The following is a 13507-nucleotide window of genomic DNA, read 5'->3' as shown; positions in this document are numbered from 1 at the left end:
GTATTTCTTCTTTCTGAATATTTCTCTGAAAACACAAACGGTTGGACATCCACAAAATCTGTTACTGTGAAAAGCTTATTGGGTAAAACAAACTGTTTCCCAAACAGATGTAGAAACTCTGATTTAAAGTGTTAAGAAAACTGCTTTTATCCTTTAAATCACAATGTCATTGCAAAATTGCAGCTGATCTTCATTGATTAGAAAAGATTAAAGTAAACTGTTCTGTTGTCTTTTATGAATATTTTTTTTACTTTGCATTATTGGTGGAGATGGTCCGAAGACTAGACAAGAACAGCGAAGTAGAAGGCCATAACAAATAAAAAGATCAAAGATATGCATGGGTAAAAAAGTACATTTTTTTCATTTAAAATACAACTTTTGATATTTTTGCTACAATGCTTAAAGGAGCTTATATTAATAATGTCTTAATATTTGTTAATAATAATGCCAATATTGGCTAGGTCGGAAGTCCTATCCTAACTACTAAAAACTATATAGTGCAGGACTATCTAGTGTCCTGAATTTTAAAAGGAATTCTGACACCATGCTCTCTACTTTTTTTTTTAAAACAGCAAGTATGAGCATCTGTTTATGACTTCACTGTGTTCTGATGATGAAAACCTGGATGGTTTACAAGAAAATTACATTTAGACACTTTCTTTCCCCGCAAAAATTAATCAAACGCAATGCATTGTGGTCTATATCCACGAATATAGTGAGAAGTGATGCACACTGGTTTTTTGCAAAGACTTCTGGGAAATTTCTGGTGCAGTTAGTTTTGGTGGGACCTGGTGGCAGAAAAGGTGATGGCTGAAAATCATAAAGTCCCCCCCCAATCCCACCCCTCACAACACACTAATATAGCCGGCGCCCCCAACAGAAATGTTTTTGTTTGTTTGTTTTATAAGCTTTAAATCTTCATCACCAGAGATGTTTCTGTTAAAACGCTCTTTGACATACCATAGCTTATTACACGGTTTACCGCTGGTAAGCAAAACTTTTTACAAATACGCAACACATTACTACTATAAAGTAATTTTAAATCGGACAAAAGCTGCTTTTCTCAGCGACAGAGCTGATTCATGTTGATCCCATAAAGGGAACAGCGCAAGCTAACTTCAGTCAAACGCTAACACTGGTTTGGAGCTGAAGCTCCCATAAAGTCTCAACGGTTTTACAAATCTGAACATTTTTGTTAAAATCCTTATAAAAAGAAAAAGAGAGTAACTCTTTTGACACATTTTAAGCTTATCCCGAGCACTAAAAAAAGTTTTAATATAAGTCTGGAATCTTGAGGAATTTCCACTTCAAGCTAATGATTTTTGGCAAGTTCCGTTCCCGGCTAATGATTTTCAGCCGCCATCTTGCCTGCCACCAGGTCCTCTTGCTCGATTTTAGAATTGCAGTTTGAGACAGCACTACAAAATGGCAAACACACTATATAGTGAGTAGTGAAGGAATTTGGACATAGCTAATGAGTCAGAAAATAGGGGGCAAATGGGAGGGGCAAAGCTTATGCTGAAGGGGCGGCTCCCCCCGTAGCTCCGTCCCTTCTTAGCCTTTTCTGCCTTGCAGAAATAAATGGATCAGGTTAACTAAAAGATTTGTTTTGTTTTATTCCCTTAACAAAAGTAAGTTTGACTTTTAAAAAACATAAAATTATGACAATATTATCATTTTTTGTAAAGTAATTAATTTCAAAGCTAACAGGAAACATTTACACAAACAACAAGCTTGTTATCTTCTACATTTTGAATTTTTTTAACCTTTTGTGTGAGGAATTATTTCACATTTGATTATTTAAACAAACTAGCATCAACTAATGAGATATATATCTTTTAACATATAATCCACAGATTAATGGGATTATTGATTAAAACACTACAACTGTATTTATTCTTTTTGTAATCTTTCTCCATGAACTCACGTAATCACAGTAACAGAATTTTTGATTAAACTTTTTCTGCACCTTAAAGCGTGCCTGCATTATTATTAATGTATTTTTTAAGGTGGTGTCAGAAACAGCAGGCAGACAGCACACCTGCTTAGATGGAAGAGGGGAGGAAGAAGAAGAGGAAGGGGCGTCAATGCAGTTTCTGTCTTTCCCCGATCCCCCACAAAAAAGAAAAAAAGAGAGAAAAAAAAGAAAAAAAACAATGCAAAACTACAGTGGGCAACCATAGCTTTCTACATTCTATAGCCAGGGCTCCACAGCAAGCAGAAAAAATATTCTAACTACTCATTAATGGTGCAAAACCTCTGGATGTGTTTCTCCCACAGGTTTCAGTTAGTGCACTTCACATGCTTGTCTGGGTGTCTGCATTGTCCCGCACATTCTCTTAGCAGTTCAGAATGCAAGTCATGGTGGACAACAAGTTGTTGGTTCAAATGAAAAAGAACAAAAAAAGAAAAGAAAAAGAACACGAAGCGGCATTCACTCCATTCCTGGATGCTGTGGCTAGCAAGTGTGGTTGAGAGGTTTCATTTGAATGGAAGTCAAACCTTGCAGGCCACCCTATGAGGGCATTTCTTGCCTAAGCCGAGAGGTGGGTCGATAACTCGTAATAAACTGTACATGTCCTTATAAAGTATGCGGCCGCTGCAAGAAGAATACAGGGAAGTTAAATGGGGGAAAAATGACAAACAAACAGCAAAAGAAGAAAACACACACACACATAAATGCAGAGAGAAGGAGATTGGAAGGAAGAGCACAAGATTGGCAAGAAGAACATGGTATCTGAAAACACTTTACAAATTTGCAAAAAAATCACTTGACATTTACACTTCAATGCACACAAAAATAAACATCAATTCACAAAATGACATTCAGATAGATGTGGCCCTTAGCACTGCTAGCATTTATTCATTTTTTTAAATTCTGCTTTCTTTTTACTGGTTCCTTTTCTTTCCACATTTGCAAAACAACCTCTAAATGGCAGTGTGCACGGTATAATTTAAGAACTACCCCAAAGACTAGAAAAGCATGGGCTTGTTAATGACTTAATAGCTGCTTGTTGGGTGTTAACCATGTGTTAGCTACTCATGTGTTTGCTCAAAGAAAGTCAGTTTGCTTCCTTTTCTTTTGTTTCTGCAGATTTCCTGCAGCATGCAGATGTACCAGGGGTGTAAAGACTTAACTGATAAATGGGTTTCTATTCCTGCGATCCAAATTGTTAAAAAAATGTTTCAAAATGAAATAAATATTGAAATACTGTTTGGATTGAGGCAGAGGTGCCGTCACAGCAAACACACGTGATGGCAGAAACAAATAATCAAGCTATCATTACTATGGGGACTATCTCCAGAGGACCAACACTTCACTTCCCATCAGCCCCTACTGTCCCTCCCAGGAGCCCCACAGCTGGTTTTCATCACTAAGCACCCCAGGAGTATTTAGTTAAAGCACTGAGCTCTGCTAGTCTTGTTTGTGCCACTCCCTAATTACTAAAAAACTATATAGAGCAGGACTATCTACTAGTACCCTAGATTTTAAAAGCAACCTAAAACCCTGACCCTCGCCTGGACCCTGACCACTCTGGTTGTTCCCTGATGCCCTCATGCTCGTGCTTGACCCTGATTTAGCTTTGTGGATTTTTATCTTCACATCTGTTGTCTTGTCTGTGCCAAAGAAACCTGCTGCACTTAGATCCAGCCGTCTGCCTGTTTGTGACAATTACAGTCCGATGTGTGGAAACACATTGGATTTAAAAAAAGACGTGACCATACAATGTGGTATAATCTTCAGTTTGTAATACTCTGATGGGTTGAACTTTATGAAACTAAAATCTGAATGGATTTACCATTATCTCTTATGTTTGTACACATGTTTAAAAAATGCAAGGAGTCTGGAAATCTTGAATTTTTGGCTAAAGATGTCCCGGACGGATTTTAGGTCGGTGAATCGGGTAGTTCAAAATGAACAAATATTAACTATAAATCATATTTTCAAATATGACATGAATTGAATGGTCCTGGAATGAATCGTTAAACCCCTAATACGTACTGCACGTGCAGTTTAAAGGACAGCTAAAGGGCAACACACGGGCACTGGGAAACAGATACCATGAAACTTAGCATGTCTGCCTCAGACATTTACACCGCAGGGAAGTTTTCAGTGGAGAGTGGATGTTGCCACACTGTGACAGTATATCGATTCCAGAAGAGGGAGAGGGTTCAGGAATGGAGAACGGGTATCTCATGACAGTTTACAGTGGGGGTGAGTAGGGAGGGGTTGTACGGCGTGACAGAGATAACCAGATGCCTGATGAGGTTATGCTCCAGACCGTTACAGCCCCCTTGCAGCTGTTTCACCAGTGCATCATTCTTCTTTTTTGAGTTAAGGCCTGTTCACTTCTGCTTTTCCACTTATAAGTATAGTATTTGAAATTACCAACACAACGATGAATGTTGTCTTTGCATGGGCCTTTCTCTGCTTGAGAAAACTTGTTAAGACATACATTTAATAGACCAGAATGTTAGTTCAGAAATGGTGTGTTGGATATTAACTGGATATTATGTTTATGACGGTGCTCCAGATTGTTGTGTGTGCAGTTCTCTGTGTGTTGGGACTCACCAGGCAGCAGGATCATACTCGGCCCATATCCTGACATACTCATCCAGGTGGTGAGGTCCAAGGATGGATGAATCTCTTGTCAGGTACTCAAAGTTGTCCATGATGACAGCTACAAACAAATTCAGCATCTACGCAGGTACACATGAATACAAAAACAGAGAAGTTAAACCCTTTGTCGCCATTTTGGAGATCTAAAAAAAGACAAAGATTTGAAAGTGAAATTATGAGGATGTTGGGTTGGAGGATTCTCTATCGAGGCTGGACACTTGTTCTTAAACTAGATCCTCCTGACTCATGTGGGAAGAGCTACCGCCAAAAGTTTTGATCCTCATCGCTAGACGGAAGCATTGACTGTATATCTCATTTTAAATGTGCGGAAGACACGGATAATGTTGGGAGATCAGGTTTATTTATTTTGAGGAGCTCTGTTGTGTCTCCATGTCTGGGTTCAAGAGATTATTCAGAGACTCTCTCAGTACGGTGAGCTTCTCCATCTATTGCAGGAGCTGTGTCTGAATAACGGATGCTTTCAGCGGTACTTCCGTCTCTCTGTGACCCAGTTTGACAACAAAAATAAGAAAATGTTAGAGAATCTTTTCATTATCATTTTGATAAAAACAACATTTTCCTATAGTTCAGGAGGAGAACAATTAGATCAGGGGTCTCAAACTCAATTTACCTTTGGGCCACTGAAGGCAGAGTCTGGTCCGTATGGGGTTCCATTTATGCCAAAAATATGATTTTGTGTCCACTGTCTACATTTTTGGTCCATTGTCTATGTCTATTGAACAAGTTTATCCAACATTTTTTCATGTCGATGCACTACTAAGCAATATCTTCTGCGTCTAACAACGCTAGCAATTGTTGCTAAGGACTTTTCTGACGACCAGATCCAACAACAATAGTGAATCAAAACTTTTAAGCATAAAGGAAGCTGAAAAATCACAAAGGAAATACAAAGTTATCATGAAAGAAGTGTGGAAATGTAGAAGATATTGCTTAGTAGAGATTGAACTTTCATATTGGGGGGGCAAATATCAACTTGGGGGCTTCAAATGCCCCCCTGGCAGCGAGTTTGAGACCCCTGAATTAGATTCTCCTCTGTGCTGGTTTTGTACTCCATTCATTGATCACATCATTAATATGTTATGAGTCAAATCTGAGTCTCTGATTAGTTTATGTGAAACTTGTTTAAAAAAAGTTCAGATTTCTTAACTCTCGATGCACCGGGACGCTCAAATCGCACTGCCATGCCTAAAACTTCCTACGCGAGGTTCCCGTTGCTCAAATCCCTCTGCAGGACCTATGATTGCATCACTGAATTGACTTAACACTGAAACTGGATGAACACTGCTTAAGAGACCTGTCCTCACCAAGAACGAGCAGAAGAAGATGAAGGACACAAAGTAGAGGTAGGCCACTTGGCTGCCACACTCTGGCCCTGTGTTCGTTGACATGGGGTCACACTCCTTACCCCCCAGACACGCTAGCATGATCTCATGCCACGCTTCTCCCGTAGCACTCCTGCAAATGGACAAAATGAGAACAGAGTTTAGCAAAAAAGTATGCATGTAAAGATTCCCACCCATATATTATGAAAACAATAAGGCACCTAAAGAGGAGCATCAGGGCTTGTATGAAGGTCCTGAAGTTGTTGTGCTGGTTGATGGCACTGTCTCCATCTTCTTCAATTTTAATATTTCCAAAAAGCTGCCAAAACAGTCGTAAAGTTTGCACATTAAGTCATACATGCAATCAATAGAAGTGCAGCTGTAACTTATGCATCAGACTTCAGCTTCAAAATGAACTGCCCGGACTTGGCAGGAGACCAGGGTTGATGACAGGAACTTAAAACATTTAATAAAATAACCAAAACATGACAAATACCCAAGGAGAAACAAAACTGGCGACAGAACAGGACAGAATGATCTGACCACCTTGGACCCAGCAGGAGAATTTTTGCGGCAGAGTTTTCTTCCTCTGCAGTCCACGCCATGCTAGATGGACTTCCCTGCAGCAATATCATGTCTTGCCAGGCCCACCAAATCCGTTCCTGAGGGGGAGTGTCGGGGGGCCATCCTTCAAGATTCATGTTCCTGTGTAGGGTCGCCAGGGCTGTTCCTCTTTATGTGCCGGTTCCCAAAGGAGCGTCACCGGGACTACTTCTTCATGTTCTCTGTCCCTGTGGATGGTCGCCGCTCATCCCCCTTGACTGTATTTCCTGTTTTGGAGGAGGGTTGCCGGGACTGCTCCTCTCTTGCCTGTTCCTGTGAAGGGATTCTAATACCCCTCACATCCGTCTGGCTGCAGGGGCTCTGTTTTCTGGACTTGTTTATGTTTTGCACGCAAGGGTCCCCACCTCTTGGGTGTTTTGGGCATCTGGGACCTCCCCTTTTAGGGTGGGGTACTGTCAGGATTTTAAGCTTGCGTTGTAATGCTTTTTCATATTCTGATTACCTTGTCATTCTCACTATGTTCAGGTTAATCATCCACAGTTGTCATCATTTAGTTGATCGACCTGAGTGTATTTACGTGTCTGGTTTTCAGTTCATCATTGTAAGGTCATCTGTTCGGTTCTGCCACTGTTTTGTTTCTCCGTGCTTTTGTCATGTTTCAATTTGTTAATTAAATGTTTTACTTTTCTGCCACCAAGACTGGTATCCTGCATTTGGGTCTTTCACCACCACTTCCTAACATTAGCTTAATTTCTTCCTGAAAGCGTAAGGGGGTTTTATTGTTTCATAGCTGGAAATAAATTCAGATGTCAAGGGGTTAAAATCGAAATCCATACCCCCATTACTAACATAATCATTTTAAATTACCCCATCCTTAAAGTGTTTAGACTGAAGCTCTCACCTGCATTCCAATGATGGCGTAGATAAAAAATAGCATGGCAATGAGGAGGCAGACATACGGCAGCGCCTGAGGACAGACACAGTCAGGGTTTGAACTCAAACTTGTGCAGACTTGGAAGTTTTAAAAGGCTGTATTGAGGTGACCGTGAGTATCATTTGTGTGAGTTATGATGCAAAATTATGAAGTAAACCTTGAAGGACTGAACGAAGGTCCAGAGCAGGATGCGAATAGTTTCTCCCTGCCTCAACAGCTTGATGAGGCGCGCTGCCCTGAACAGCCTTAAGAAACTTAGGTTGATGAAGTTATCCTGAAGCGCAGCAACATCAGGACCAGAGGACAGATCGGAGATGTGGACGATTTAAAAAAACAAAACAGAAAACAAAGGAAAGGACATGGAGGTTTGAGAAACAATAAATAGAATAAGTTAGTTTTGCTGCAGAATCATTTTTTTTATAAAGATAACATGAATTTGGGGGAAAACAGTCAAACCCAACAAAAGATTCAAACTTAACATAAATGAAATCAAAAGGAGCCAAACAAGTCAAAGCAAACAGATATCAAATCAGCAAGGCTCCAACAAGCTTTTCATACCCAATAAATCAGACAAAACCAAACAATGCAACACAGGGAAAAAGAAACCATCCAAATGTAACGAGTTCCATCCAATTGGGACACATCATTAGTAATCGTGGTAGGATCGGTGAGTAGTTCCAGTGCAGGGATGTCAGGACATTTTCTTGGGAAGACAACCAAATGCACTAATTCTCTCAAGCAAATATGCAATTTTCATTTTCTTTTTAACAAATGTAGCAAATCCACAGCATGCATTTTCAAACAGCAAACATAAGAGCAGACCATGCATCAACTGAGAACTGACAAGAGAAGTCATGTCATACACAGTAGTGACGTGACTGATAAATAAAAAAGTATTTTATGTGAAGGTTTCTTGGGTATCTTCTTGATCAGTTTCACCACTTGATAATGTGGCTCTGAAACCTTATTAAAAATGCTTACTTTTAACTAGGGATGTCCCGATCCAATCACGTGATCGAAAATCGTGTCAAATCACGTGGTTGATGACTCAATCGAAATGGGATGTTGTCCCCCCGATCAGTATCGGATATTTCATTTATTCTTAGTATGATCAGCGTTTCATATTTCAAGCTTATTTCTGCGGATAAATACTCCACTAGAAGTCTGCATCCCACGAACAGATGTTGCCGTAAAATGCAGCAGAATATGACAGCAGTTTAAACAGGAGGCTAACACAAACAATTCAGTCAAGCGAGCAATATGATCATAGATTCAGACTTCCAAGATCAATAACTCTTATGGAAACGCTTTAAACTGACACCAAGTTCCTCTATTGGTTTGTTTTAAAGTAAACAATAACCTATAAAGACATTTCAACAGAAAAAGACTGAGTTTCTGTTTCTTTTTAATGTCAAGCTCTTTGTGCTACCAACAGACAGGCGGCTAAACAGCAGCTGCTAACTGCTACATGCTAGCTCCGTGATTTAACTCTTTAAGACTTGAGCTGTTCTTAAATATGCCTGTTTTATTTATCTGACAGAGAAATCAAAGTTAAGAAAATTAACTATTGTGGTAATAAAACCGAAAATGTGATGTCTTAAGAGCTTAAGAAAGAATCACATAATCTTAAAAATAAATAAATGAATAAATAAAACAGAAAAAACTAATAAATGGTTGTAATGATATCAGCTAGTCATAAACACTCATCATCAAATTCATGCTAAAACAAAGTCATCATTTATTTTTAAGAATTTTAAGTGAGGACAGGAATCACATTTGGTTAAAAATGTTCAATAGCTCTAAAGATATTAAAGCTAAAGTCACTAAACTTTCTCACGCGACTAATAATCACTTATATAACAAGAAAATAGTTATTTTTTCTATTTTATATTTGCTCTATTTTTACTTGTTTATTGAAGTTACTTCATAGAATTGTTCTATTTAAGTTTTTAATGACAAAAGAAGGTTAATGAAATATTAATAAGAAACAACTCAAACCTGTTTATTCAATATATTCATGTTTTAAATGTGTTACAAAAGTATTGGATCGGGACTCGGTATCGGACAAATACATAAAATCAAATGACATTGAATCTGATCAGGCCTGATAAAAACCTGATCGGGACATCCCTACTTTTAACTGCTGTTTTCTTTCTGGAGATATTATGTCTGACTTGAACATGTATTCTTCAAGTTTTTGGTCCAAGTTGAAGAGCAAAACAAAGGCAAAAGGCTAAAGTTTAAGACAGAAATATAAAAAAGGGACCTTTGGCATATGCAGATGCAGATTAGTGGACAGTATACACTCACTGGCTACTTTATTAGGCTCACCTGTCCAACTGCTTATTAATCCAAATTTCTAATCAGCCAATCACATGGCAGTAACTCAATACATTCAGGAATGTAGACATGGTTAAGACGATCAAACCAAGAATCAGAATGGGTAAGAAAGGGGATTTAAAAGACTTTAAATGTGGCTGCTGGTGCCATACGGGCTGGTTAGAATATTTCAGAAACTGCTGATCAACTGGGATTTGTATGCTCAGCCATCCTTAGGATTTACAGAGAATGGTCAGACAAAGAGAAAAGAGCAGCAGTCCTGTGGATGGAAATGTCTTGGTGATGCCAGAGGTCAGAAGAGAATGGCCACACTGGTTCCAGAAAGGCAACAGTAACTCAAATAACCACTGGTTACAACCGAGGTCTGCAGAAGAACATCTCTGAATGCACAACACATCTAATGTTGAGGCAGATCGGTTACAGTAGCAGAAGACCACGAGTGTCAGGTAAGAACAGGAAACGGAGCAACCGTTCACACCAAAATTAGACAGTAAAAGATTGGAAAAATGTTGCCTGATCTGATCAGTCTCCATTTCTGCTGCAATATTTGGATGATGTCAGAATTTGGTGTCAAGAACATAAAACCATGCATCTAACCTGCCTTGTATCAATGGTTCAGGCTGGTGATGGTGGTGTAATGGTTTGGGGGATATTTTCCTGGCACGCTAAGTACCAGTTGAGCATGTTTACCAACCGCAGCCTACCGGAGTGTCGTAGCTGACCATGTCCATCTCTTTATGACCACGCTGTACCCATCTTCTGATGGCTACGTCATAAAGCCAGAATAGTCTAAAACTGATTTCTTGGACATGACAATTCATTGTACTTAAATGGCCTCCACAGTCTCGAGATCTCAACCCAATAGAACACCTTTGAGATGTGGGGGAACGAGAGATTGGCATCACGGATGCCTGTGTGATGATATCATGTCAATATAGACCTAACTCTCCGAGAAAAGTTTCCAATACCTTGTGGAATCTATGCCACCAAGGATTAAGGCAGTTCTGAGAGCAAAAGTCTGACTCGGTTCTAGCAAAGTGTACCTAATAAAGTGGCCAGCGAATGTATACCATATTGTTCTGTGCTGGTGCAAATTGGCGAGTTGTCCCTGTAATAGCTTCCTGTCAAAGACATGCAAGGGTCATCATGCATGGCGTGCTTTCTCTGCCAGGGGCAAAGCTTTGGACTCACTCAGTTATTAGTGGAAAAAAAAAAAAAACTTGACTAGATTCTGTCAAATGAGTGGGTGAGTGTCTGTACGTTGTATGCTTGTACAACAAAATGAGTAATCTCAATGGATAGATGTAGCAATCTATTCCAAGTTATAGAGTCCAATCCTTTACAAACTGAGCATTAGTCCTAGGTAAAGGATATGCAGTGCGTGCTGTTTAGAACTGGATTCAGGCAACGTGCACTTTCTTCACAGCCACACCATTGATTGAGATTCACATTCATGAAACGCATGCAATAAAAGAAGATCTTAAAAAAAATTACAAACCATCTACATGTGGATGTTGCAGACACATGGATATAGCAGCATTTTTTGGGGGGGGTGGGTGTTTTTTTTTTGTTTTTTTTTTTGGTTGATTTGAAGAACAACCAGACAGCCAGTTGCCATGGGTGGACACAGAGGATTCATAGTGCATTTTGATTGGGCGGAATCACAGCAAGTAGTTTGGGAGAGAAGGGGATTGGGCGGGGCAAAGCAGATTACAGTACGTTGTCGAAAAGATTGTGGACGATTTAAAGAAAGCATGTAAAAAGATAAAAAAGATAAAAAAAGACAGAAATCAACCATCATTACAGAGAAATAAAACGTCAGTACAGCTGCCGGTGTTTACATGACATACACAGATTTGTAAAGGAGTCAAGAAGACAATAAAAGAACTTAATATAAAAAACAGAAAGCTTTACATATTTTAATTATAACACCACAGATTACTATACAATGATGCTTTCCAATCCAGATACTTTAATCTGTAATCCAGTAAATGTTAGACAAATGTGACACTTATATCAGATTTATGCTCAAAATCCAATCGTCCTTTTTTACCTGATCCAACTAAAGAAGCAATTAAAGTTTGTTTGAACAATTATCATTAAATAGAATACAAATTCTGAGTCAACCTGAAAAATAGTTTCATGCGGGAAATGCAGGCTCTGTTCTGGTTCCCAGAGCATCAGCATGTTCTCTGCATGCTGACATTGACTCTGAGTTGGCGAGCTGGATCCTCATCCCACCATCTGAGACGCTTACGTAAGACTTTTAAGATATGGGAAAGCATGGCTGAGCAATCCTGGAATCGCCTTATCCTATGTCCTCCCATACTGTTCTCAGTTAATCGTAAAACAGCTAAAATTATGTTCGACCTATTTATACCCTTCAATCATGTGAGTGCCATAGAGTGTAGGACTTACCCCGAGCTCGGTAACCAGGATGTCAGTAATGCTGCCCAGAACTGTCACACAGTCAAAAATGTTCCAGGCATCTTTAAAATAATTCTGTGATGAGAAGAAGAAAGACAATGGAAGAAAAAGAAGAGCAGAGGAGGACAAGAGATTACTAATTGGGGGAGGACAAGGCAGGAGATGGCATACTAAAGAGTGCCAGTAAAATGCTCGCCAGTGATGACGTGGCCGCCATATATACGAGAAGAAAGGTACAGAGGAGTTGACAGAGAAACATGTCAGTGAAAAGGAGATACAGGGGGGAAATATTAAAAATAAAAAAGTTAGATCAAAGCAGGAAGGCATGTTGTATGGCCCACAGGCAGTACCATCCCCCGCACTGGTCCTTACCATCCCCCCATTAGCCCGTTTTACCTGCCCCCACTGACTAAGTGGCTGCTTTTCCCTCATGGCTAATTCATAAGCTAACTCCACTTTTTTTTTCAAAATGACAGTTTTTCTGTTGATTTTTTCTCCATAGCAACCATTTTATTTTTTGGTTGCATGTGGGTGATGAACAGGTCTATATAATTTTTAAAAGAATCGCCAATAGTTCACTTTTTAATCTCCTTGGCAACGGAGGGTTTTTGTTAACCACACCCACATTCCTATTATGGTCACATCATATATGTTACATCGTTCTGTTCAGCTTAAGATGACAATTCATATATTACATTTTAACAAGTAACTTCCCAATGATGGTCTGGGACAGGGGTGTCAAACTCAATCGCACAAGGGGGCAAAATCCAAAACACACCAACAAAGTTTTTAAATTTCAAAAACGGAACTTTTGGACATAAATATGAATAAAGACAGGCAGGAATGTTATTCCACAATAAATCCACTTAAACCTTAAATAACTTTCAATATTTTACTCCAAATAAAAATATATTTTGTCAAAATTATACAAGTTAAATGTTAAAAGAAAAAAATGAAAATTATATAAATGATGTGTGTTTAGAAAAAAAAAGCCAATGATCAATATAACTGCCTTCATAATCGAAGTTTTGCTTTCATACCAGGGCAAGATAAATAAAAACAAAATAAAATGATCTGGCGGGTCGGATATACCGGTAACTACCTGGCAGGCCTTGACTTTGACACGTGCTCCAAGAGTTAGGAAGTGATAGATTGAAATTTTGGAAAATTCAAAACGGCAATAGCCTCTTCATGAGGTTAAAGATCAACAAAACTTCAGTTGTAGACTCGGCCGTGTGTGTGTGAAATTCTGTATTACTCGCTCGAACATGAATTTTC

General features: G+C 39.1%; 1 protein-coding gene across 2 annotated transcripts; it reads right to left on the bottom strand.

Moving 5' to 3' along the window:
* Positions 1-6: 6 nt before the first annotated feature.
* Positions 7-13031, bottom strand: LOC112139558 (voltage-dependent P/Q-type calcium channel subunit alpha-1A). Of its 2 annotated transcripts, XM_024262384.2 has the most exons (8): positions 12221-13030; positions 12044-12046; positions 7620-7736; positions 7430-7495; positions 6186-6283; positions 5947-6097; positions 4574-4701; positions 7-2599 (listed from the first exon to the last, which is right to left on the bottom strand). In XM_024262384.2, the coding sequence occupies exons 1-8, from the start codon at positions 12659-12661 to the stop codon at positions 2497-2499; spliced, it is 1107 nt and encodes a 368-aa protein (XP_024118152.2). In that variant the 5' UTR covers positions 12662-13030; the 3' UTR covers positions 7-2496. The 2 variants fall into 2 exon arrangements, with proteins under 2 accessions (XP_024118152.2, XP_036067035.1); XM_036211142.1 differs by lacking the exon at positions 12044-12046 and having other exon boundaries at positions 12221-13031.
* Positions 13032-13507: the final 476 nt, after the last annotated feature.

Source organism: Oryzias melastigma, unplaced genomic scaffold (genome assembly GCF_002922805.2).
Source record: "Oryzias melastigma strain HK-1 unplaced genomic scaffold, ASM292280v2 sc00670, whole genome shotgun sequence".
NCBI lineage: Eukaryota > Metazoa > Chordata > Actinopteri > Beloniformes > Adrianichthyidae > Oryzias > Oryzias melastigma.
Note: the sequence above shows the minus strand (reverse complement) of the source record. Positions and strands in the feature narration are given on the sequence as shown.

Coding starts and splice junctions, on each gene's coding strand:
- LOC112139558 (XM_024262384.2), bottom strand. CDS start 12,661: ATGAGGGAAAAGCAGCCACTTAGTCAGTGGGGGCAGGTAAAACGGGCT. Junction 6,284..7,429: donor ACGCCATCATTGGAATGCAG/GTGAGAGCTTCA, acceptor CTGTTTTGGCAG/CTTTTTGGAAATATTAAAAT. Junction 2,600..4,573: donor GAGTATGATCCTGCTGCCTG/GTGAGTCCCAAC, acceptor TTCTTCTTGCAG/CGGCCGCATACTTTATAAGG.